General features: G+C 36.9%; 1 protein-coding gene across 1 annotated transcript in view; it reads left to right on the forward strand.

Moving 5' to 3' along the window:
- cpne4b (copine IVb) overlaps positions 1-27788 on the forward strand; it is a 69398-nt gene that overhangs the window by 21805 nt on the left and 19805 nt on the right. The window contains exons 8-10 of the mRNA XM_036565695.1: positions 12835-12933; positions 24800-24886; positions 25104-25163. Coding sequence (XP_036421588.1) covers positions 12835-12933; positions 24800-24886; positions 25104-25163 — 246 coding nt within the window. The remainder of the gene's footprint in view (positions 1-12834; positions 12934-24799; positions 24887-25103; positions 25164-27788) is intronic.

Below are 27788 nucleotides of genomic sequence, written 5' to 3' on the forward strand. Positions count from 1 at the left end.
CTTGTAAGGGTTTTTTCCTGTCCTTTAATGTGTTAAATAGTTTTTTGTGCATGTAAACGGTCTGCAAAGTTACAAAGCTCAAAGTACACGCCTTAAGTGTACACTGTCCCACAGAAACCACTTTCCAATGAAACGCCTCATTGGAAATCGCCCTTTTACTTTGTTACAAGATGACGCACTCTCGTAACACAGTCCTTATTGCTCACCTACCAGCAAGCTTGGCATGCCCTCACACAATGCACAGTAAATACTGAAGGCCGCGAAGAGTTTTGTAGGCATGTTGAGGAGACGCTGACCTGACTTTCAGGATCAGACTCTGGCCCAAACAGATACGGCAGAACCGATGATTTTGGAAAAATAACTACAGCTGTGTTTACAGCTGCTCAGGAGAGAAGAGTCTGTCTGCAGACTGCAAGACAGGGGCAGAACATGTAGGGGCAGAATCGCTTTGGCAGTTGAACAATCAGAACAGAGTGGGTGTACTGACCAGTCAGAACACACTGGGCTCTAACAGAGCGTTTCAGACAGAGTGAATAGGGATGTACAGTATAAGAATAATAATGTGTTTTTGAAACTTCGAAGCATGTAAATGTATTCTGGTAGACCAAAAAATAAAATTATGAACAGTGAAAATAAGTATAACAGGTTTGTAATAATTTAAATATTACAGACTAGACACAAAAATTTATTTTTAATGTTTAATTGTGTATTTTAAGGATTTTAAGTTATTATATACTGTACATTTTTTATTCTAATGATCTGTTTACAGTTAGTTTTTTAGGTTATCTACCTCAAGATTTGATCACCACTTTTTAATATGAGGTATTCTGGATGTTAAATTTATTATAACTTCATTCTCAATGCTTCACAGCTTTCTAAATCATTTTAAAATAATTGACAGCTAAGTGAAAAGAAGTTACCACATCCTTGACAGAGAACAAACTTAATTATGGCAGTTTTCTGCTAATTTTAGTGCACAATTTCTTTGTTAAAGAAAAAAAAAAACATTAAAGATTTAATGTGTCACATTCAGGCCACATTTTATGTTTTATTTTTCCCCAGTATGTTAAATTCAGCAAATAACCAGTATTAAAATAAAATTGTGTTCTTTGTAGAGGATGTTTGAACTTATTTGTACGTCCTAAGTGAAAATCCACAAAATGTCATTTGACTGAGGGTGTCCAAACTTTCGCATACAACTGTATGTTCTTCAGTCTGGATATTTTTTACAGCTTCTCAGTTTTTTGCTAATTATATGAAAGCTATGAAGTTTCACAGGATTAGAATAGTGAATCCATTTTATACTTTATTACCTCATTCTCAAGTGATGTTCTGTTTATTAGACGGTCTGTATTAAATATTAGCAGTGTTTTTAACAGAGTGCATTCAGCACTCCAGTCTTGTTCTGCATTGGAATGCAGTGCCATCATGATGTGAGACAACACAGTTACAGTGAAGGAGCTTCACTGTGTGGTTATGTATGGACTGCATTGCTTTCACTTTCCTGTGCAGTATCTGTAGACCAGGTGCCCTGCCCTTCCCTTTTTTCTCAAAAGGTTTTAATGTGTTCTCTTTGGTCTGTGAGATATGATATGAAGTTGAAATGCCAGTCAATAGTGTCCAACATAGGAAATTATAAACCTGCACCCAAATCCTGCCCTCCTGTTCTTTAAGAACGCAGCCATGATGTCTAGCAAGACTGAATCTGAGTGATTCCAGTTAGGATAGAAACCTGCTAGCAACAGTTTGGTACTCAGACAAGTCTCCTCAAACCTTTATTTTGTTCAGAAATAGGAATAAGGATGGTGAGGAGAGGTTAGACTATGCAGAGTAAACCAGAATGTCATTTCAGCACAATCAGATGGATGAAAGTTCATTTTAATATGAACTTGTCCATTCATCTCTCAAATTTAGCCCAGTCACAGGGTTTATTACAAGTGCTGGAAAGGTTTTTGGCTTGTGATTACGGAATGTGGCCGTATAGAGAGATAGTCCGCTGTAATTTTCTGTGGTATTGCTCTTGACATTATGCAATATAACAGTTGTTTCATTAAGGTCAATTAGTCATTAAAAAAACATCAATTTTGTGTCATTTAATTACAAACAAAAGCAGCCACTCAAACAAACTGCTACACTCTATAGGACGTGTTGGTGTGGCTTCTGTTGTTTTACTTCACCATAAAAGAAGAAATTGTTTGTTGCCAGAGAGAAAACAAAAGGAGGAGGCAATTCTTTGATTGAAATATGATTATGATAGTGTGCAGTGCTCAACATGGTGGCTGTATTATGGGATGCATAGTGGATAACACCACTGCCCGCCATGCAGCAGACCAAGTTTTGATTCTACCTGGGCAAGCACACAATGAATGTGTTTACATGCACTTAATAATCTGATAACTGCAAAAAATCAGATTTTGTCAGTAATCCGATCAACACATTTATAAACACTTAAGTAATCAGATAATGTGAAAACTCCGGGTCTACATGAGTCAGGCAGTAATCAGATTTCTGCTTTGCAACCAGCCAATAAATTCACAGAAGAAGACGTGACAAACATGACGTAAACTCAAATTTCATGCCATGTTTTTTTTAAAAACATTGCGCCACTTTACCTGAAAATATGAACATAAATCATCTAGAAAATAAAGAATATATAAATCCCTCCTTTCGTCAAGCATGTAGTTGGTTTTGTTGTCACTCCAAAAATGTTTTGCCACCATCTCGCGGCAAGCTGCTTGTTTATTTCTGGTACCGCCATCTGAAATCTGAAAGAAATCAGAGTAAGAGTGTATGTGCACTGAGAAATCTGATTATTGAGCTAAAATTTAGCTCTCTTTAATTTCTTAATTGGATTTCTAGAGTATGGTGTTTACATGACTGTTTGAATAATCAGATAAATGCAGAAATCTTATGATTGGATTACAATAACAGTTCTTAGGCAAGATTCTTATGCAGCATTCACCTACCTCTGTAGCATGATTAAAATTTGTCACTCTGGTTAAGAGCATCTGACAAATGCCATTAATGTGAGTAAATCGTTATGTAATAGTATGTAATAGTTATGTAATAGTAATGTGAGTTCTATAAAAAGAGCCAGTTGCCTTGTTGGTAAAGGTGTATGTTGGGAAAAACTCCTTTGTTGTGGAGACATTCATACATAATGGCCTAAACAGCCTGAAAATAACTTTTTTCTTTTGTTATTTGAGCCAAAGACCCCAAATTACTTCTGTGATTTTTGCCATTTTTTACTAGTGATTTCAAATATATTTCTGAAACATTCAGTTTCAGATTTATCCATTTATCTAGGTCTTTTTCCAATCGGGTTGATTGGAGCTTGGTCTTGTATGACTTAAAACATCTGCTTGCTAAGATTGCCGCTAAATGTACAGACTTTTCTTTAAGGACTTTGTTGTTTCACAGACAGAACTTTAAATGATGGCACCACTGTGACAGGGCAAAGAGTGGCTTAATCAATTAGTTAATTACTCCAATAACAATTAGTAAAAAAGCATAACATATATCTTCAAATGCAATACAATTTAGCCACAAATTTCATCACAATGGTACCTTTCTGAAAGAAAGAGGTAAAATTCCATGGCATCTTCAGCCTGACCGCAGCATGACCACAGGGTCACGTCAGAGCAGAATGGCTTTGGCAGGTTCCCCGTGATGCCAGTCAGCTTCCGTTCCGCTGCAGGACATGAGCCGACATCTTTCAGAGCGCGCTAATTACCTAGCATCGCTACTGCGTCGGCTAGCTGACAGTTAGCTGAGAGGAACCGACATTGCATAACAGAGGAGAAGCTGATGTTACAACACCTCCATCCCTTTCAACCCTCTGCTCTCAGACCTGGTCAGGGCCTGCAGTAAAAAGAGTGTTCTCGCAGCTCTGTGGAGACAGATTGTTCACCAACCTGATGAGAAGAGAAAAGAGTGAGAGTGTGTGATTGAGCTTTGCTGAAGCTAGCAAGGACAAACCAGACCCCATCCCAGGCATCTTTCAAAACCACTTTAAAGTGACCTTTGTGGACATATGGAAACATTATACAGCATGAGTATTAATATAATATCATATAATAATGTGATTATAGTATAATTGTTAGTTATTATATACTTTTTTACCTCATAGTTGCAAAGTAATATGATTGTATCATATTGTACTGTATTGTATTGTATTAGTTTAGCTCTTAGCTTGTTTAGCTTCTAACTGGTTAGTGGTCAATGCGGATAATTTAGTGGTGGTGGGGGGGTTGTTGTGTGAGTATACATTCTGTGCTCAGAGCCTCGGTGGATACTGTGAATCCTTTCCTCTTTCTGAGTCTCTCTCTCTCTCTCTCTTTCTCTCTCTCTGTCTGACTCTCTTTTCTCTTAATTCAGTATATTTTTTTTTTCAAATTCAATGTTGCAAAAGCATATGAACTTGAAAGTTTTGAGCATACTCTATAGAACGAACAGCAACCCTTAAATTTATGACAGTAATATTCACAACAATCATAGTGAAATAACAACAAAAATGAAAAGAAATAAATAAAATAAGACAACATGTATTAAACATTTATTGAGAATATATTTTAACTTATATACAGTGAGATGTTGAGTAGTGGGTCAGTGGGGTTGGGGTGTGGAGTGTGTTACCTACTGTCCCTCAGGCAGGTGATGTTGCCACATATTTTGCGGTGAGAAATGCTGTGTGTCCCTCACCAAGGAAAACATAATTTTTCAGACTGTGTTAAAAATTCCAAGATTTGGAAGAATCGTTTTTAATTTTTTAGTGAAATTTTGCCAATTTAAATTTTGCAGCAAAGGAAGCAAAGGAAGTGCAGCACTGTCTCGACCTCACCGCTCTCACAGTGACCACAGAGTCCTCTCTCTCTCTGGGCTGACAGGATTTTTATATCTGCCTATTTCTATGGCCAGACTGTGGTCACTGAGCCTGTACTCTCTCTCTCTTTCTGACTCCTTCTGAGTCTCTCTCTCACACTATTCAATTTCAATTCAATAAGCTTTATTGGCATGACCATATTCATTTACAATATTGCCAAAGCATCATCAAAAGGAACAAGAAGAATTAACATTTAGAACATAGAGCTTTAGAACAAGAGCATAAGAACTCTTAATTTCATTTGATATAAGAATAATTATGACAAGAATCACATAAAATTGTAGCAAAAATAGTGCTTTGGAATTGAGTTGTAAAGAAAAATTAAGAGGAAAAATAATAAATAAAAAAAAAAACAGGGCAGTTTTAGATGTCTTTAGATATCTTTTAGATATCTATCTATATTTTTAGATATCTTGTGCGTGTGTGTGTTTCTGTGTGTGTCTGTTTGGGTGGGTCACTCACTGTCCCTCATATTGTGGCAGGCAGATACATATCGTGCTGCTAAGGCGCTACTCTCTCTCCTCTCTCCTAGCAGGATGGGCAGCTTCTCATTATTACTGTGGTGGCTAAATTAGGGGTGAATCTTCTCAAATTTATTAAAGTATAGTTAGTGTTTTGTATACTATCTGAGTCTTTCTCTTGTTGTCCGAGTATCTCTCTCTCTTTCTCTGAGTCTCTCTCTCTCTGAGTCTCTCTCTGTACCACATATAATTTCTCAGTGGTGCAGTTGTAATGTGTTCAGTGGTATTCCAGTACTGAATATTGGATAGAAAGTGAAATGCTTTAATGATGTATCTTTTTGCAGATACTCTCTCTCTCTTTTCCTCTCTCGCTCACTCTCTCCTTGGTCAAGAAACCAAAATGAACCAGCAAAGTTTTGCAATCTTAAAACCAACCAATTACAGCTGTGTCCGCCCAACAAAAGCTGTGACTCCCAAAGGAGTCATTGACATTATGTTATTTCAGAGATACACTAACGTTCAAAAACACACCTTAGTTGTCTTTTAATCTCCTGTGCATCTAAAATGACCAAAGGAGATATTTCTAAAGAAATAGGCCCTTTTCTCATGAAACAAACAAAAACAAAACAAATTCTGTTATTGCCTTATGGACAATTATTAACCTCAGAAATACTGGCATTCCCAGTTCACAATTAAAAGGTATGTCACATTATTTCTGTCATAGTTGCCAAGATTGAAGTGGGAGTTCAAGCTGAACAAAGAATAACTTCTTCCTGAAAGTATTCATTCACAGTAAAATAACATCAGCTAACATTTACAGAGTGATAAAACGCTGGGTAAGTGAAATAACAGTAACCAAAAGATAGATTAGCTTGCTAACAATAAACTAGTTGGCAAAAAGGTAAACATGCACTCATACCCGTAGGTGGGCGTGCCACGTCGTCTTGGTCCATAGCGCCACTGTTTCCACAACCACTGGCTCCATTGAATGAACATCCACTCCCTGCTGAGCACTTGAGCACTTACTCTTTTGGATGCCAGCAGCTTTTTAAGGGGGAACATGAAAACGGTTCCATTGCAGCTAGCAACAACACCAACTTTAAAGCGCCATCCCTCCTAATTGCACAAAACCATTTTTGTCTGCTCATTGTCAGCTGAGAAGCCATTCAAGATTGAGCACTTGGGTATGCAGTACAAGCTCTTATTTTTGGACTTGGCCATTGTTGTTATTGTTGTTGTTTTAGCAGAAGCAGCAAAACCCTGCAGCGAGCACTTATAGCAGAACAAAGACAGCAATTTGAAAAGGGCCTTTTGGATATTAGACAATCCACTTGCATAAGGAAGAGGAAATTCAAAGGAGCTACTTAAAGACAGAGAGAAAATGAGACTCCTAACAACCGTACAACCAAACCACCAAAACTATCACCATCAGATCAACAATACTTTGAGCTTTCATCTTTGAGAGAGAGGAGAAAATGAAGCTCCACTGATGTTTCAGATCTAAAAAAAATCCACAGGTGTTTTTGTCTATCCGTCCGCTGTCAGAAGACAACTGAACGATGTGAGACTTTTGGTTATGCAAAGGGGCATTTACACAGAGAATAGTAAGCAGGCCCAAAAACTAGCTGATTGACCTCAAGTGTTTAGTGCACTTGTTTTGGCTGATAGGACAGCTAAGTGTGACTGTCAGGCAGAAATGCAGTTATTTTTGACAATGATGGATCATTGTACATAATGTCTTATTTTCATGTGTTGCTCATGTCTCTTTTCATCATATGACTCCCTGCTTAGTATATTATTATGTTGCAATAAATAAATATTTTTTCTTTTTACATACACACACACTATATGGTCATATAACATGTATGTGAACGTATGTGGTGGGGGCAACTCCATATTAATGCCCATGGTTTTGGAATGGGATGTGCCACAAGCTCACATAGGTATGATGGTCAGGTGTCCACATTTAGTATAATTTGTCATGACAACTAAATATGGACCCCAAAATCATTGCATTTATAATAATATGATAATATATTTATAATGGCACTCAACATCTTTTCCAAACTTCATTATGTGGTTTTACTAATAGAGGATTAGATCCTCTCAGCGCTGTATCCTCAGCCCATCAGGGAGTCCCTCTTGCCAGTTTTGTTCTTGGTATTGCTCATTTTTAGTCTTGATGTTGTAACAATAGATTGTAAAAAATGTAATACTAATAAAAGTATTTGAACTAAATTGGAAAACTGACCCGTAAACCATAGCAAAATATGTTGCACATGAACTGTTATCACCATATTGTACTGTGAATGCATAATCAGCAAATTACTACTAGTATGTGTCTGTTGACTCAGCCAACATCTTTTTTTTATTTAGTCAGTAAAAAGCTTACTTATACAATGAGCTCTGCTAGCTCATCTTTATTTTAAAGCCAGCAGCCACTTAATGCTAATTAACACCATCCATTTAATCTTAGGGAAAAAGCAATCTGTGATTTCTGTCATAGTAAGCTTTTGGCTACACAGAGGGGCATTTAAGCATTGAGTAGGCCCATGAAAGGGCTGGCCATCTATTGACTGATCGACTGAGTCAGCAAGACTGACTAAGTGATTGACCCCAAATGTTTATGTGCATTTGTCTCAGCTGATATCAGGTGAGACTGTCAGACAGAAATGCAGTTATTTTAAGCGACGCCATCATGAATAAAGATGAACGTATTCGTTTAATATTCATGAGCTCCTTACACAGAGCGTTCTGAAAGCTGCGAGGTCGCTCCAGCGATGACACTGATTTCAGTCCATGATGTGATGTCACCTCCATAATCTGAGGAAGCACTGCATTCACATTTTAATTAAAGCATTGACTGATACATCAGATTTGATTTAACTTGACAAAACTGTTTTCAAGCAGCCACTTTGCAGTGAAGTAAAAGTCCAGTCTCTTTTAATTCTCTTTAAAGGTTTGCTTGCTAGTTTTATCAGGCTGAAAGTAAATTATGGTACAGGCAGATGTAATCTGATAGAGCTGAATATATCTCTGTTTTGTTATTGATCTTATCACGGCCCTCTATACTGTTGATTATAGTATCTTGATGAACAACCTTAGTCAGTAGATCTGTTTATCAGGAGCTGCTCTGAATGCATTTTATCTTACCTATCTAATAGAAAAAGTTTCATTGTCTGTCGGACAAAAGGCGTCCTATACTGCTGATCATACTTGTGGGGTGCCCCAAGGGTCTATTCTTGGCCCTATTTTATTTTCATTTGAAAGTAGCTCCCAGTCTGGTGGCATCAGTGTTCAAACTTTTTAAATTTGCAGTCATATGCAAAATTTTGGATGCCCCTTGTTAAATGACATGTTTTGTTGATTTTGATTAAGAAAACAGAAAACACACTTTTGCGCATTTCAGTGCAATTTAGAATTGATTTTAAATTGCTGGAGTTCACCTTTACATGGTGAAGCCCATGTTTATTCTTTGGCTTTTACCAGTTGTGAGACTTGCACTGTGTTTAATGTGTTCTGGTATTTTATGGTCTTTGTTTGTATTAGGCATTTTTAGTGTGTTGATATAATTTTTTCTGTTTTTTGTATTTTACATAACACTTTGTTACCTCGGTAACAAAAAAAGTGATAATGGAGCTGATGATTAGGTGAAAAAGATGGCTTTTACTCCGCCAGTTGAAAAAGTCAACCGCAGCATCTTCGTATTAATATTTTAAATGGCCTTCAAATTTTGATTACCCCCTACTAATGTCTCTGCATCAATGATTCATCAACAGCTAGGCTACAGTGTGCTGTCTTCTTGCGCACACACACAAACATACAGCATGTGTACAGTCATTCATTCTTGGCCCTATTATATGCACTTTTTGAGGATTTGTGTTGAGATTTGACTCTGTCTGGATTTTCAGGTTCAGTATTTGTATGCATGTTGGTACACAAATGTTTGTGTTTCAGCCACGTTGACCTTTCATTAGCTGCGTTACGCAAGCTTACTCAGTGCACGCTGTCCTGATAGGTCGTTCATATCCTTATTAATAGCACACATATTCATTATTTACTTCATAAAGACAGTATGTACTCCTTCTCTATAGGGACACTGGAGACACTGGAGACTATGATTAGGCTTATTTCTTGCCATAAATGGCTTAAATTCAGTTATTAATCTTTGTAAGTGGTTCCACTAAGGGCCTGTTTTACACCTTGCATTAACATGTGATTTTGGTGATCAGATCATGCATACAAATATCTTTCTGCCTCTCTGGACCAATGAAAACATCCAAGCCAAGCTTGGCGGCTCATATCATAATGGGAAAAAGAGTAAGCAAAAGTCAGAATCTAGTCAAACTACTGAAACATTTTAGTGACAAGTGTAAAGTGAATTCGGCCAAAGTGTATTCAGATACGATCCACACATGAAACACATTAATACAAGCTGTAAACCGGCTCTAAGATTCATATTTAAAGTTAATCTAAAGTGACCCTTTTTTACTTTGTTAGTTCATTTCCATGGTCATTTAAAGCAGCATTTATATCATTCAAAATACAAAATGTCTCTGTAATCTGTAATAGAAGAGTAGTGACTTTTGCCAGCCTCTAACATTTGGTTGCATTAAGATTAAAAAATTATACTAAACAATAATATCTTAGCATGTTTTCCCTCCCCCTCCCACCACCCTGAGCAATTAGATAGAGAGAGTGAAAATCCATCACCAGCTGCAAATACATGTTTGTCAGCAGACAATTTCTTTCTTCTCGTTTTAGTCTCTCAGTTTTGGTATTTGGACTAGTTGTAAAATAATCACCTATGACATATTTCAGTTTGTTTACACTGGCAAGCTGTTATCATAATAACAGGAGTGAGGTAATAATGCTGTAATTTTCATCTGTTTTGCAAGGCTACAAGGCAGGTCAGCTGATGATGGAGTGGCATGCACACACACCCACATACACAAACACACACACACACACACACACACACACACACACAGTCCATCCCTTGCTCACACATGTTAGGTAGTTATACTCGTATATGGGTCCAGTCTTTTTCTGTAGCTTTATCCATGAACATGTAAGAAAAGTAACGCGTCATGTACCACAAACAGGTTCGTAAAATGTTAACAGAATCCACAGTCACTAATGCTGTACATGCTAGCTAGCATGTTGTTTAGCTAGGCTAACAACAAAACTCGTTTGCAGTCTATTCAACATACCACAAACCAATCCACCAGCATTCCCAGGCACTGAAAGCATCTTCATCTTCTAACAGTTCTCCGAATTGCTGCAGACAACTGGAAAAGGATATCTATTGGCATATTGAAAATGTCTGGCAAAACTCATTACTCGTTTACATCAACAACTAACGATGACATTTCGGGTTTGTGAAGGGTTGTCCCATTTTCGTATAGGAAGATATCAACCCTTGTAACTCAGATTCAAGGGGCAATGTGGCACTCAAAAACAAGGGATAGGGCTAAAAATAAGAAATGGGATTGGGCCTTAGTAACCGTTAGCTGCAGATATCAGTGAGTTGCTAATTAGCAACTATTGCTCATCAGAACAGTAAAGTTATTATGAAAATCACAAATCACAGCATGGGTGGAATGGATCTCAGCCAATCAGATTGTGCCTATTGTGCATAACAGGCCATATATCGAAAGTAGAGTAAAATAACGGTGATAATTTCTAAGAGGTAAGGTTAGAAGTTGCGATTTTAACAAACTTTGTTTTTTATGGCTTAAATAGTATGAAATCCAATAAAATTGCTTCCAGTTTTTTACTTCCTATTAATTCTTTGCAAGATTGAATTCGAGAAAGAAAATGAATAAACTGTTCTGGGGCAAGCAAGTACATTTGTACTTGACAGACTATTACTTGTTCTCCTCACTTTGCCACATAATCATGTTACGTGCTGACGCACAGAGACTGAAAATGAGAAAAACAATATCAAGGCTTGTGTCTGTCACAAAAACAATTGAAAACGTTCAGCTCATTTAAAACTGTTTCCTATTTCTGAAATGTACAACCAGATGCAGAGATTGACCAATGTTTTTCTGCCACAGTAGAATCTAGGCTACAACCTACATTCCGTTTAGTGCTTTTTGTGCCATCTAAGTCGGGAGTCACATGAGCTCTGCTGATTCACTGATCTTCAAAAACATAGTCCTACTCTAAATAACCTCTTACACTTGACGGGAAATCAGTGTGAGAAAGTTGCTCTAAGCCAAATCTGTACCTATAAATCTCAAACTAACATAAGCCACTCCATTTAAAATGTACATCCTACCCGAAGTGCATAAAAAGTGTCTGAATATTAACTCCATCTCACTGCACATGCATTTGCATTTACATGTATATGTACGACATTTAGCAGGCGATCTTATCGACGTACAGTGACTTACAAAAGTGCTTTGTTGTCCTCTCAGAGAATGTATCTTAGCTAGTACAAATATATTGTCCGCATACTGTCCACACTGCCCTTAAGCTCAGATACTGCCAGAAACAAAAGCCAGTGCTGATACCAGAATTAAACATAGCATCAGAGCAATACAATACATAGATTGAGTTTTGACCATTGCCATAAAGTAGGGAGGGGCTAGTCCTTTTTTTTGGCTTTGTGGGCAAGCATTAGGGTTTTTAATCTGATGCGGACAGCTACAGGAAGCCAGTAAAGGGAGCGCAGCAGTGGAGTGACATGAGTGAACTTAGGAAGATTGAAAACAAGCCGTGCTGCTGCATTCTGGATCAGCTGCAAGGGTCTGATGGCCCACATAGAACACCAGCCAAGAGCGACTTTCAGTAGTCAAGCCTTGAGGTGCCAAGAGACTGAAATAGCACCTGAGAGAGAAAAAAGGTCGAATCCTCTGGATGTTGTAGAGGAGAAACCTGCGTGACTGAGTAAGTTTTGCAGTATGAGCTGAGAACAATAACTAGTCAGCCATAATCACACCAAGACTTCTTGCATCTTCAGACAGAACAACCAAAGAGTTCTCAAATGAGACAGTGAGATCATAGTGAGGACATGCAGTTGCAGGGATGAATAGCAGCTCAGTCTTGCTGGGACTGAGCCTCAGGTGATGAGCTGCCATCCATAAACTGATGTCAGTCAGACATGCTGAGATGTGACTGGAAACCTCAGTATGAGAAGGTGGGAAGGAGAACATTGGTTGAGTGTCGTCAGCATGGCAGTGGTAAGAAAACCATGAGAGGATATTACATTACCAAGAGACATGCCTAAGTAATGAATGTGTTTAAGGGTATAAAATAGTAGACTATATTATGTCCATTTTGCAGGAAGGGCTTGTGCCTCAGTATTACATTAAATGAAAGAAATGTGGTTGTAATCTCTTAAGATGCAACATTACTGATATCATATTATATAGAATCAGCCAAAAGTAGGGCTAAATATGTACAACTCTGTCTGAAATAGTGTCTCAGGAAACTTAGCGGCCTGTTTTACTTTTTATCTTTTGTTCTTTCTCTCTTTTTTAGTGTACAGTGTGGGACTGGGACTCAAATGGAAAGCATGACTTCATTGGAGAATTCCAGACTACCTTCAAAGAGATGAAGGCAGCTATGGAGGGAAAACAGGTAGACGCACACACATTCACATGGTGATTATAGTCTGGAATGCCTTAATTACACTCTTAAAGGAATAATTTGGTGAAAATTCTAATTTACACAATTTTCCTCTTACTCCATCCATAGTCAATCAGCCAAGACATGTTTGGTGTCCAAATTTTGCTTCTTTGGTCTAGACCTGGAGCTCACTGACAAACAATAGGACTCAGTTGTCACCTAAATTTTTTATACCTCATTATTATGCAGATTTGTTGATTTATGATGACTGTGAACTGTAAAAATGAACAAAACTTGCTGAATGTAGCTGAATGCTGCAGTAAGCGGGCAACGAGTGTTGTGCCGAATTCTGTCTCCCCTGCAGAATCTGACACCCCTTCATGTGCAGGCATATGGACGCTTTTTATTTTCTGCTGTTTCTAAACATTTATCTTCAGTTAGAAAAGTTCAAATGAACAGTTATTTCTGAAAAGAAACAACAGAATCCATAAACATAATCTGTGGCATCCACTATCTGCATGATGTGTGCGAATGTGAATGGGAGGTGTATTTCTGCACAACATCCCATTAAACATTTCATTAAAAAGAAAGGTTCTTAAATGGCTCTTGGCTTGAATGTAAGGTTCTAGAAAAAGCTCTTTAAATTCGCACATTTCATGAAATAAATTGTTTCTTTTTAAGACGCACCCACTGAAAGTTTCTTCAGGGATGGCATGATGGTTCTTCTGTGGCATCAATCCAAAACCCCTGTTTGACGATCTTGTTTTTAAAGGTGTCATAGAAGAGAAAACTGTATTTACATTCCAATATCCTACAGTGTTACGTAACAGTTGTGACTCATTAATATTTAGGCCCCCAAAATGTACATACGCCAGCCCACATTCTAGCCCAGCAGGTATCGTGAAGAACAAAACACCAACAGTGGAGCAACAACAATAAAAATGGCAGACTATGTGCAGAAATGTACCATTCCAGGCTGTGAGGGGATGTTCATATTCTTCCCAAGTAACCGAACTGTCAACAGGCATGGTTTATATTCATCTTTGAGCGAATAACGAGCCAATTTCTTAATTGAATGTTCCGTTCCACATCTTTCATTCTAGGGCCAAACTAAATGGTTTGTTTATGGGCATGTAAAACCAAATCTGGGCACTTTTTGCCTCAACCAAAGTCACATACCTTCTATGCAGAACATAGATATCAGAATACAATTTATAATACTGAATAAATGCATTCTATGGTACCTTTAAAAGGGTCTGCTCAAAGAGTTTGTGGCCTGAAATTTTATGCTCAAAGTCTTCTGCAGTGCTGTGAAACGACACCATCCATAATTTGAAACCCCTTTTACACACCTATGTTTACTTCCCATTCTGGCTCTGACTGTTCACTTTCTCTGCAGCACAAAGATGCTGATTCCTATCTGTTTCCCACAGTAGCCTCTGCAGTGCTCTATTGCTGATTTCCTCTCATGTGGTGGTGAGAGATTCCCTATAGAGGCCTGAAAACTGCAGAAAGAGCCATTTCATACTGAAGACACAGCAGCTCTGTAGTGTGTGCATGGGCATGGTATTAACCCTATTACACCAGCTGTCCCTGCAGCAGGATAAAATAACACATTCCCTTTAGAGCATCTCTGCCCCACAATTGTTTAATGCAAGAGAGAAGCTAGTGATACTGGGCTGACTAGGAAATCCCTGTTTGTTATTGTGGACAGTTTGTCACTGTGGACAACTACTACATAAATATACATGAATATACATACATAAGTCTAATATTAGATATAAAAAAATGCATAAGGAAGAGTAAAGTCGAAGGAACAATATGCATTTCCAAAACTCTAAAAACTACTGCAAAAAATACTAAATTACAGATGCACCAAAGTAGTTCAAGCTTTCATCTTTGAGAGTGAGGAGACAGTCAAGCTCCACTATTGCTTCAGATCTAGAAATATTCACAGGTGTTTCTGTCCATCCTTCCACCGTGAGAAGACAACTGAACACTGTGAGTCTGAAAGGATGTGTAGCTGTCAAGAAACCCACTGAGAAAAGAAAATTTGCAAATCAAGTATAGAAGCTGCTGGTGTTCTCAGAACAATGGACTCACCACTCCAGAGTCCAGATCTCAACATCACTAAATGTGTTTGAGATTACTTGGGTCCTGAGAAGCGGAAAATACAACCAACTTCTGAGACTGAACTCTGGAGGTGTGAAAAATGACTTGTATTTAACGGTTGTTTGACTGGAAATTATATAAATATATATTTATAAATTGGCCTCTGGCCTCTGCACTGTACTGTCCACAAGAAGTGAGCAAAGCCATAGAAGAATCACTTTTGTTTCTTTAAAAAAAAAAACTTTAAATTTTAAATGTGCTTCTATATCACAATACTAGCACTTACAAATGACTGGGGCAGACCTAGCAGGCCTGAGATTTCATGAACTGACACCTGTTTGTAATGAGTGTCACTGAAATACCTGAAGTCAATAATTGGTAGGGGTGTCCACATACTTTTGCCCATATAGTTCATTCGCTGATTCATTATGTTGAATCTGAAGATATTGCCATAATTCTGAAATTGTAAACATGCAAAAGAGGAAGCACCTTAACCCTTAAATGGCCAAAGTTTTATTACACACTTCTATGGCCTAAAAATAACTCAACTAGTTTGCATCATAGACCATGTAGTTGCCAAGGAATAAGCCTTATGGCATATTCACACTGTTTTCAGGAGAAAAAAAACAGATCACAAAAACTTTCACACCATTCCAGTGCATTTTTTCAGCATTCCGAGAACGTGAGAACAAGATGGTGGAAAGAGAAAAAAAAAATAGATTGCACAAGTAGTAGCAACTATAAATTTGTCATGTTACATTTAATCAGAGCAACTAAAAGGAACACACACACTGGGTATAATCATTCTGCTAGGATGAATTCTACCAAATTTTTTACATTTTCTGCATAATTCCATCATTGAGATGTAAACAAAGTCATTACGAGTGGTTAGATGTGAAATTCTCTATTCTGGAGAAACTTAATAACTTACCAGATTTTCTTTACCCAATCAGGAATCAGGGGTCATGATCTGTACAAAGCAAATATAACCATTTTATTTGCTATCCAATACACCAGTGAATCTTCATTTGTCTTCTGGGTTTTTACATGTAATGTTGATAATGATAAAATTGTGATAAATCTGAAAAAATACGTTTTCTTTGGATACATAATTTGCTGTACAAAGCCCTGCATGTACCTCTCTGCCATGAACAGATTAAAAAAAATACAAATATGAATACACTGCCTGATGTCTCAGGCACCAGGCCGTGTATTCATAACTATTTCATGTAATAACTTTCTGTGAGGGAGCTTTTAGAGGAGTTCAGCTCTTCAGACGTCTGGTTCGTGTCTCCACCACTGTGAACAATTCTTACTTGTTTTATACTGACGTTTTGAAAAAGGGGGAATTCCCACTAAGCCTTAGTGTAAGCCTAAAAGTGTTAATACTGTTAGAGCAGATCTCTAGCAGATCTTTCTCTCTCTGTTGCTTTTTCCTTCCTCTCATCCACCAGTGTTATATTTCCTATGCTTTGCACACCTGCAATCTTTCCTATCATCCTTCTCTTCTCCTTCCCTTCTTCTGTCTGTTTCCCTCTAGCTCACTCTGTTTTCGCAGCCTCTTTCCATTCCTTTCTTTGTTCAGTCCTGCTCTGTATCACACTGAGCCCATTTTTGTTCTGTTTTGCACAGAATGTTACCAGTAGAGACAGAGAGATAGAGACAGTAGCTGGATATCACTACAGGTCTGATGGATGATTCCAGTGCTGTATTTTGACAGATTGAAGTGTGGGAGCAACAAAGAAACCTTTAGATCAGAGCTACAAACTGAGCACACTCACTACAGTATAGAGAGCCAAATCAGTTCAAACTGCTTTCCCACAGTTTAAAATCAGAAAGTATTCAGACAGTATTTTTTAAAGATTTTTTTTTATTTATTGTAAAGGTAAGTTGAAAAAGTTTACATTTGTCATGAGCTTAATTTTTAATTAAAAAATCTTCATTCAAAAATTGCTGTACCACGTTACCAAAACACAAAGAGTTTTAGTCCATAGGCTGAGCCTTTTTAGCCACACCCCTGCATTTTAGAGCAGGAAGTGAGACTACATCCCTGTCCCCAGGGTTGGGATGTATTGGGAATACATATTCAGAATACAAAAATTACAAAAAAGTATCTGTATTCAGTCCAAGTTACATTTTGTAAAGGCATGATTCAGAATACATTTACTTTTTAAATTTTTAGGAAAATACTTCTAGAATACTTACCCACAAAAAATACACTATTCAAACATTGTTTATTGATTATTTTAGAATCAACACACAACATGTAGCAAACATGCTTGTTAAATGAATTCTAAAGAGGACCTAAATTAACAGCTTCTTTACAAACACTGAAGTTACTGCTAAAGCCTGAGTAGACTGATAAATCAATGTGATGATCAGTTATTAATCTCAGTGCTACTGAGTTTAAAGGAATGATCACACTAATAATTTCTTCAGTAGTGGATATGTTTGCAAGTGATAAGTTTAGTATTGGTGTTGTGCTAGACTTCTGCTCGGGGGACTGTGGGAGCAGCAGTGGACAGAAGCAGACAGTGAGAAAGAGAAAAAAAAGTTAAGATTTTTTTAAATGATAATTTTTCATGAAACATATTGACACAATAATTACATGAAAAAAATGCTATATATATATATATATATATATATATATATATATATATAAATATATAGATATATGTATGTATGTATGTATTAGCTGTATTCTAAATGTATTCTGAATATGTTACTTTTTAAACATCGTAACAGAATACATTACTGAATACATTTAGTATTCAGCCATCACTACTTTTTCAAATTATTTAGCCCAATCCTACCTGTCCCTTATGGCCTTATGGTGAGCAGTCAGATCCTTTTTTTAAAAAAAATACATGTATCCCAATGTCTGAAAATCTTATGATTTTTAAAACATCCTCTGATTTGACGTGTTTAACTGTCGAAGCTGTGTGTACTGGCTAGCGTTATGCTCAAAATGAGTTAAAACTGCAACATTTGGTAAAGTTTTAGTGCTATTATTGTATTAATAGTGACAAAATATAATGTTTAACCATTTATTTTAATAAAATAATCATAATTAAGATATAAAATTACCAAAAGCAACAGGATTTTAGTCTAAAGTCCAAGTCAGTTGAAAGTCTGAAATGTATTTTCAACTCTGATTTTAATCCAGTTCAGTAGAATGATCCATATACACTCTAGTCTGTGCATGTAAACACATCTCACTGTTATCATTCCATATACAGTCAGCCCTGCTTCATTGATTAGTCTTACAGTGTTGGCCCATCACTGTCATTGTCACTGACAGCTGAAAGGCTCTTTGGAGGAAATTAGCAGTCCACTCTCAGCCTTGTTAGGATTTATATTTCATTTATTTAATTTCCATCGTCTTCCTCTTGAGCACACTTGGAAGCACAATAAGCAGGGTTCTTCTGACGCAGCTTGTCTCCTTTGTTAATCAGTGAACCACTGTATCGCTGCATATTTATTACTTGTCAGTGGCCTTAGCTAAACAGCCTAGACCTGTTTACTATCATCTGAACCACAGATTAAACTTGGTAGAGGAATCTGGGAGTACTCTATCCACACTCTCCTTAAAGCAGACAGATCTTTCAAAATTCAAGAGTGGTTTGATGTGAAATGCTCCATTCTAGAGACTCTTACCAAGTCATTTTTACCAAGTCATCCATTCCTGTCGCGGTGCAGGGCTCTGTAAAACAAAATAGTCCCAAAGAAAAAAAACAGATTTGTTTTCAGATTTTCCACTATTTTATCATTATCAACATTAAATATAAAAACTCTGAAAGGTTCACTGGTGGTTTTGGATAGTTAATAAAATGACTGTATTTGCATTGTAGTCATCACAATCCCTGGTTCCTATCATCACCATTGTAAAGAAATCTGAGACTGCAAGTGTTTCTACAGCACACCATTGCACATCAAAACACTTTGAATGACTTTGTTTAAATGTCAAAGATTGAATTATGTAAAATTACGAAAATTATGGAAAATTATAGTCAGCTCTGCTGTCAGACTGTTATTGTATTGTATTTTAACAGCTGCACTGCTATATTTCACATTCACAGAATTATATTGTAGTTACGTTCTACAGAAACATGCAATATTTTGAGGCAGCGAACCATAGGAGGTAATGCATTACAGTATTTTTTCCATGGTTAAGGCATGTTGTACATCACAGAGTGGGGTAGCTATGGTAAAAACAATGTAATGCATGGCCTCAAGTGGCTTATTGCTTTCAGTAAATGGCAGCAAAATACATTATGGCATATACATATTGTCAATACAAAAATATTATTAATAATGGCAATAAATAAGTTGTTAACAATTGGCTATATCTGCTCTTCTCTCTTAAAAATGTGAGGCTGTTGTTGCAAAGAACGTGATCTAACAAAGCTGGCTGTTGTTGCAAAGAACGTGATCTAACAAAGCTGACATTTCATTGATTTTTATTTAGTTTGTCACAAACTAAATTTTTAAAAAAGAAACCACATAAATGGGACTATAAGTCACACATCAGACACATGTTATCATTATTCTAACAAATGAATAAACTAATCAATAACATGCACTTACTGATCTAAAGGAGCTTGAGCGGTCAAAAAATCCCAGTGTGACTAACAGTAAGGAAGCCTCATGCATCTTTTATACAGTGAAAGTAAACACAATAGTGCACAGAAAGTGCCGATTTTAACTACTGACACATTTCACCCTGGTGCCTTCTACACACCTTCACTCCTCTGGCAGCAGATTTAAGTTAAAGGGGCCATCAGCACATTCACATAATGAAGCACCAGTGATGTGATAGAGTTAACAGTAGACTGTGGTTGCCAAGCAACATAGCAGTCAAGAATAATTTCATAAATAGCAGGTTTTTAATAACTTGGTGCATCAATTTGCAGCATTCTACTAGCAGCAGAGTTGCCACTGATTTACTGTATTTTTACAGAGACACTGTAAAGCATTTACAAAATATTACTGTATTTATTTACTACCACACACTGCTGTCAGCATTTCAATTTACAACATTCTACTGGCAGGTGAGTTGCCAGTAACGTGCCTCTGTTTTTATAGAGCCTATATTGTAGTTCATTATCATTAGTATATTATACCCCCATCATATTGTTTGTATTTTGTCTATAGGTAACCCAGTCTTGCAGTAATGAAGTTGTAAGTGATAAGCTGTAACCTTACCCAGTGGAAAGAAATATTTTAAATGCAGTGCTTCCCACAGATTTGTAGTATACTTTGATGCTGAGGCAAGGAGCAGGGGGAGACATAAATAAATAAAAAAATTCAAAATAACTTCACAAATACACAGTTTTTCATTTACATGCTAAATTCATGTCTTTATGTCTTCGTTGAAAGCTTTGTGAAACTATACTTTCACATAATACATATTAAAATTCATCTTGTACACACACACACACACACACACACACACACACACACACACACACACACACATATCTTCTAAGCCGCTTGTCTTTCTGGGTCGCGGGGGGAGCTGGAGCCTATCCCAGCAGTCATTGGGTGGAAGGCAGGATACACCCTGTACAGGTCTCTTCTTGTATAGAACTAACAAAAATGTCAGGTAATAACTGAGGCAGCAGGTCAGACCAATTTTAATACATATTTATATCTTCTTTGAAGGCTTTGTGAAACTATACTGTCACATAAATATATATTAAAATTCATCTAACCTCCTGCCTGCGCTAGTTTTAACCTGACATTTTTGTTAGTTCTGTAAAAGATGACGATTTAGTTCCTTTTCTGTACCTTTTTGCTTCTGTAGGTCACACTACAGTCTACCAGCCATTTTTATACATTCTGGGAGAAGAATAACAGTGCACTGAAATGTTTATGGCTGACAATAGACACTATAAACACTGGTTACACATTTAGAAAACAAAGACCTCGGCACTCAAATAACATCTTTTACTGGAACATCGACCACAGAAATTGACCAACATGCACTTCTGTTCTGCTGCCTCCTTCACTCGCTCTCACTCTCCTCTGTCTTCCTCACCCTTTTTCACTCTCTCACAGCCTCCTTTACACTCTTTCACTCTCCCACTGCCTCCTTCACTCTCTCTCATTCTCCCCCTGCCTCTTTCTCTCTCTGTCCCCCATATCATGACAGACGCTGGCTTTTGAACTTTGTGTTGGTAACAATCGAAACGGTCCTTTTCCTCTTTGGTCCGAAGACCACAACATCCATCATTTATAAAAATAATTTGAAAGGTGGACTCGTCAGACCACAACACACATTTCCACGATTCCACCGATGATCTGTAACACAGAGAAGTCAGCAGTGTTTTTGGATGTTGCTGATACATGGCTTCCACTTTATGTAGTAGGGTCTTAACTTGCATCTGTAGATGCAGGCATGAACTTTATTTGACAAAGGTTTTTCGAAGTGTTCCCGAGCCCACATGGGTATGTTAATTACAGAAGCATGTTGGTTTTTAATGCAGTTTTTTAAATATGTTTTTGGCCTTGCCCTTTACGCACAAAGAATTCTGCTGATTCCATGAATATTTTAATGATATTCTGCACCTTAGAGGGTGAAATACCTAAAAAGTTTGCAAATGCTCTTGGAGGTACGTTGTTCTTAAACTGTTGACAAAGTTTTTGACAAAGTGACCAGCCTTGACCCATCCTTGCTCATAATGCATTAATGCATCATCCATTTAAGATGTTTTGGAAGCGGTCTTCAGTTGCCTCCCTGGAAATAAGATCTCTTCATCTAATTTATTTCACCAAGACATGGATGAGTCCTATTCGAAATCAGTGAGGGACTTAAGCAATTTTCTGAAATTAGATTCCTGAGAGCCTTGGATTTTTATTCCACTTTGATCAAAATAATGCCTCACAGATGGCTTAACTCTTCATCATCTTGCTCCATTTTAGCTTAATAATATTTACATTAGAAATTACCATGTTTACATTAGAAAGATCATTTTCTTATATTTCTCTTCTGCATTTCATGAATCTCTTAGCAATCTATCAGTATAGAAGAATTGCTCCTGCTTCTCTTGTGTCTAGTATTGCTCATGTTAAACTTCTCTGTTCCCCCAAAGTGGGTTTAGGAGAAAGAATTCAGAAATCACTGATCTTTTATTAATACAATATTGAGATGTACTTTATTTCACCTTAGACAAAAAAGTTGATGCTAAGAAAGACACGTATCCTTTGGGTAACCATTCATAACTTTCCTCACGAGTTTTGGTGCTGTTTTAAACACTCCTTAGACTGAATATTCTTTTCAGGTTTAGGTTCAACACTTCTTTGGAGCATCCTAGCTCCTACTTACATCTACAATGGCCAATCATCCTGTAGTGGACAAAATGTGATTAAATGTGATTATATATTTGGTGTGCCCTCACTTTTACCTTTGACCCATCCCGACTGATTCAGACAGCTAATCAAATTAAGTCCCTTAATCATTATAACTGTGTGTGAATGGACACTTCTTTGTTTTAATGGACATTCTAGAGTATTAATCCCTTCCCACACCAATATCACATTACACAGATGGATAATGAACATTATGTTTAATGAAGCATGCAAAGAGAATGAGTCTCTTGTGGACTGAGATGAATATCTTCATTCTTTTCTCTTTCTTATCACCATTAAATGTATCAAAAGCACTATTAAACTAATGACATACGGAAAGATCTATTATGAAAGTATTCAAACTCTGCTATGTTTATAACAGTGCTGTGTTGAACTACAGTCATCATTGGCAAAGATGTTTAAAGTGTCTTCCAACAAACTCTTCATGAATATGCTTAGCAAATTAGCCAAATGAGGTGTGCTTATAGCCAATGCACAAAACTCCTTCCTTCTTTAATTGTGTGTGTAGTGCATTGTGTTGAGTCCCTGTGTTTTTTTTATTGGTTGAAGTGCTTCTGAAAATGTTGAACAAATTTAAAACATCTCATCAGACAGTTAGATATCAAGACTTTATAGCCAAGTTCAAACATCACATTGACCAACAGAGTAGCATGCTAAAAAACATAAATATGCAAAGGAAATATTTTTCTAGAACTTGACTACTAATGTTAAGGAATTTACACTTTTGCCTTACCACTAATTAAGTCATTTAGCCCAGAGATGTTTTGTGTCTGAAATTTGTTTCTTTCATTTTGCACTGCTGTTAGGCTAAGGTAGCTAACAAGCTTCTAACCACCAATTAGCATCACTCAAACTGCATCCCTAAAATTACACACTTGTCTCAAAACACATCAACTTAATAAATAATATCAAATAAGCTTGCTTCTGTGATTTCTAATTCTTTATGACATACTGTCATCTATAAAAATGTATAAAAGCTCATTGCATAGCTAAAAACAGTAGTAGTTGCCATCTTGAGGCCTGCATTTTGTCTATGCTTTAATAAGGGAAAAGTGTGATGATTTAGGCATTCAGTTTGCATAATCTGAATTGGTACACATTACACAGATGAACAAAGAACATTGTGTTTAATGAAGCATGCAAAGAGAATGAGTCTGTTTTGGACTGAGATGAATATCTTAATTCTTTTCTCATAATCTTTCATTACTTGTTAGCTACCTGAGGCCAGCAACATCTTAGCAATCTTATAAGTTTAGTCACAGTGGCAACTTCAGTTAAGATTGAATTTAGGATAGTAGCTATTACAGAATAACTATTTCTAAATTAATGATCTTATCCAAACTCCAGACGAGAAAAGAACATTACAGAAGTATCCTAACCAGATAAAATTTCCTAAATGTTGTCCTAACGTTAGGATAAGAGCTAATAAATGCAATAGAAGCTTGTATGATTTACAAACCCAAAAGAATCCTGGATTTCTGTCTAGGTCAGTAAGCAAGTCAACATTTACAAAATTATTCTTATTGTGTTTAAATGCTGCTTTTTATTGTGGCAGTCATACAAAATTCTTTGATATCAAGAAAGCTGCAGTTGTACTGTCAGTTTTGTCTTGGCATGGCCATCTTTGTGGAGAGTTGTAAATTGTTTTCACAGCAGGGGGTTCTCTGCCCTCCCCTTTCACCTCTCATTGCTCACTAGCAGCTCAACACAGAATCAGCAATGTCCTAGTTAAACTGATCGGTAACACTTTATTTGGTTAGTCCACTTTAGATGTCTTGTAGATAATTAATTTACTTTCAAGTTATATTCAGCTAAATATCTACTAAATTGACCATCATTTTCTTTAACTCTACACCTGGCTCTAATCCTAGCCCTGACCTTAACCTTAACCCAAAACCTAAACCCAACCCTCACCCTGGTCCTAGCTCTAAACCCTGGTACAAATCTTAACCCTAACCCCACCACTGTTTAGAATAAAGTTTTAACAGATAGTTTGTTAACAATTTGAACATCTCTAGATAATCTATAGGGGGCTATAGTGGACTATCCAAATAAAGTGAGACGAAACTGATGAAAGACTTACAGGGGAAAAATATTTCATTTGATTACATTAAGACGGATACATCTGAGCCCCTCTCTAGGGGCCTGCAGAAAAAAGTTCATTTGTGCTATAACACTTGCAGCCTTTCTAGCACCAATGCTGCCTGACAAAGTTTACATTCAGCCTTGGCTACATTAGCCTTGTAGATCTTCAAAGCCTTGTAGATCTTCTTTCAGGCTTCAAATACTAAACATGTCTCGTCTGATCCAGTACTTTCAATTGTGTACATTTGATTTTCCACCAAGCACTTGCTTTAAGGAAAGACTATTTTTCTCATCTTCCTGTTAAAAACAGATTCAGTGGGAATGCATCAATCCCAAGTATCAAGTGAAGAAGAAGAACTACAGAAACTCTGGGGTGGTGATGCTGACCCAGTGTAAGGTGAGGGAGCTGCCTTTGTGTTTTTATTGGTGCCTAGTTTCTTCAAATCTCTGTCTACTTGCCTTCTGCTACAGCACAATAGATTTGTTAAACAGAGAACTATACAACAGAGAAGTCAGCTGTATAAAAATATGTCAGAGATTTGCAGAAGGTCCTCTGGTCTTGTGAGACAGCTCTTTGTTTGATCAGTAATGTCTTTTCCTTTTTTTCCTTTCAGATCATAAAGATGCACTCGTTTCTGGATTATATAATGGGCGGTTGTCAGATCCAGTTCACAGTAAGTGATTCTGAAGGGGATCTCCCATCTTTGACTGCTTGAAAACACCACAGCGCTCCATTATTAATGAGTAAACACTGCAGATGCACAGTCTCCAGGGAGACTGTCTGTAAGGTCTGTTCTGAGATCAGCTTCTTCAGTCTATTTCCTGGCATCAGCACTAAGATAAATGAAACTGGTCTCAAATCAGCAGCTGCATTTAACTTGGTCGAACAACCAGAAACAGCCATAGACATCTTTAAAACAGAGCTGGCTTAAAGGCTTCTGTTTTTCGGGATCTGAAATTACCAGTGAACCTGCTTCTACAGGAGTTTTTGTATGTAATGTTGATAAGGGTAAAAAAAGTGGTACATCCAAAAAAGACATTTTTTGGGGGGGGGGGTACTGTACTGCCTCCCAATAACCTGCATGTGCAGTGGGATGCGAAAGTTTGAACACCCTCAGTCAAATTATATGTTTTGTTGATTTACTAAGTGAAAATAAGTTAATACATCAAATACAGGGAGCAAACTTAATGCCATTTTTTGGCAATTTTTTGTTCACATTTCTATTTATTTGCTGAATTTTTCCCCATGTTAAATTCAGCAAGTAAACAAAAACTGTGCATTAAAATGTGCAGAAATGCGTTCTTTGTAGAGGATTTGTTGACTTATTTTCACTTGTAAAATCAACAAACATGTCATTGGACAAGGGGTGCCCAAACCTTTGCATACTCTGTGCCTTTCTGTCATGAATGGATTTAAAAAATACATTTTAGGCCAAAAGCTTTTCAGAAAACTATTCTGAAACAGGTTAGGTATGAGGCAAAGTATTTATAACCATTTAAAATAATTGCTTTCTGTGAAGTAACTCCAAGAGGCATTCAACAAATGTCTGGTTCCTATCAGCACCACTGTGAACAATTCTGTCTCAGAAAGTTTCTCTAGAATGGTGCATTTCACATAAAACCACTCTGAATAATTTTGTTTACATCTCAATTATTGAATTAATATGAAAATTTTGAAAAAGCGCTGTAATTCCCCTTAAACCCTCACGTTAGAGTTATTACTGTTGTTTTGCTGTACTGATAAAATATAAGTACATAAATACATATTTAGTTATATTTTGAGTTATATATTACATGTACATTCGATTTGCAATACTGACAAGTTCAAGTCAGCACTTTTGAATGTCTTCCAATTGTATTGAGTTCAAGAAATGTCAAGAATCGAATTTTGTTTTTTCTTTCTAATGGCTGTTATCATGGAAAACTGAATTTTCCTCATTGTGTTGAAATAAGAGTTTGATGTAAGATGTAAACATTTAGGGTTTCAGTCCATACAGTCCACATATGCAAACTAAGCTGCAAAAACAGCCCATTTTGAATTCACTGTTTTCATGATGTCACAAAAACCAACACATTCACATCTGCCTATATAGACTATAGTAGTTTAGCCCCACCCATTCACACAGACGTTATAAAGAGTGTTTCTGCCTGGACTGCTTTTTAAATAAGACCTAATACAGAACAGTCAATCAGGACAGAGCTCACAATTCTTACCAAAAGTAAGTAAAATGAGCAGCAGTCATTGTGCTGAAGTGATATATTTCATTCATGTGGAACAAATGCACACATTTGAATAAGGTCAATTTAAAGATACTTTTTTTTTTCAAAGATATGTGCAACAATTGTCATCAAATCACAAGCTTTTTCATCAAATTCAAGTATTTGTATTATCTAGTATTATAGGACAAATCAGTGTTATGTCACATCAGCAAAGAATTTACTTCCCAGAGGATAAACAGGTGGTGCTGCACTGATACACCAGGATTTTGTTCTAATCCTGAGACAAATTTAACCAAGATATTGGAAAAATATCTTCTAAACTGATCTTTCCAGGTCAATAACTTCACCGCCGTGTCCAAACATGTCTGAAATGGTCTCCTAATCACTTTACATTATAAAATCTGGATCTCTATATAGAACACAAATTCTTGAACAGAATTTGTAATGACAGTAAACAATTTCAGATTCTGTCGCATAAACAATATAAATGTCATGCCTCCAATCCACTATAACCAGTGAGTTTGACTGCACACATGAGAAAAGCCCACTTACATTTGTAACAGGTCTGAAGAGAGGTCTGTGGAGATGCTGTCATTGTAACTGGGCTCGCTAATCCTAATCAGAGAAGTTGCAGGTAAATCTTCGAACAGCACTGTGCATTATCAGTATTCCTTATTCCCTAGTGTACATTGGTTGTACACTGTATTACTGTGCATTGTGAGATGAATTGTTTGAGTGCACAGGATATTCTGCACTGTGTTTTCAGACACCACCAGAAAATGGCAGACCCCCAAAATAGTGCACTGTAAAGTGAACAGGGCACAGTTTAAGACATAGCTCACGACTTTTTGTGGTTAAATTTTGTCACACAGTCATGAACATTCACCAGCCACACATTTTATTGCAGTGTTTACGGAAGAAACGTTCACTTAATCCAACTGAACATATGTTTCTAGTTCTAATTCATTTCCCACCAGCTCAAGTGACAGCTGGAACCATTGTAATAACCACGACTAACAATTTAATGGCCTTTGTGGTCATTTTATTTTGCTCTAAAGTGTCTAATTTGGCTAATTAGC

Source organism: Colossoma macropomum, unplaced genomic scaffold (genome assembly GCF_904425465.1).
Source record: "Colossoma macropomum unplaced genomic scaffold, Colossoma_macropomum, whole genome shotgun sequence".
In the NCBI taxonomy this organism is placed as follows: domain Eukaryota; kingdom Metazoa; phylum Chordata; class Actinopteri; order Characiformes; family Serrasalmidae; genus Colossoma; species Colossoma macropomum.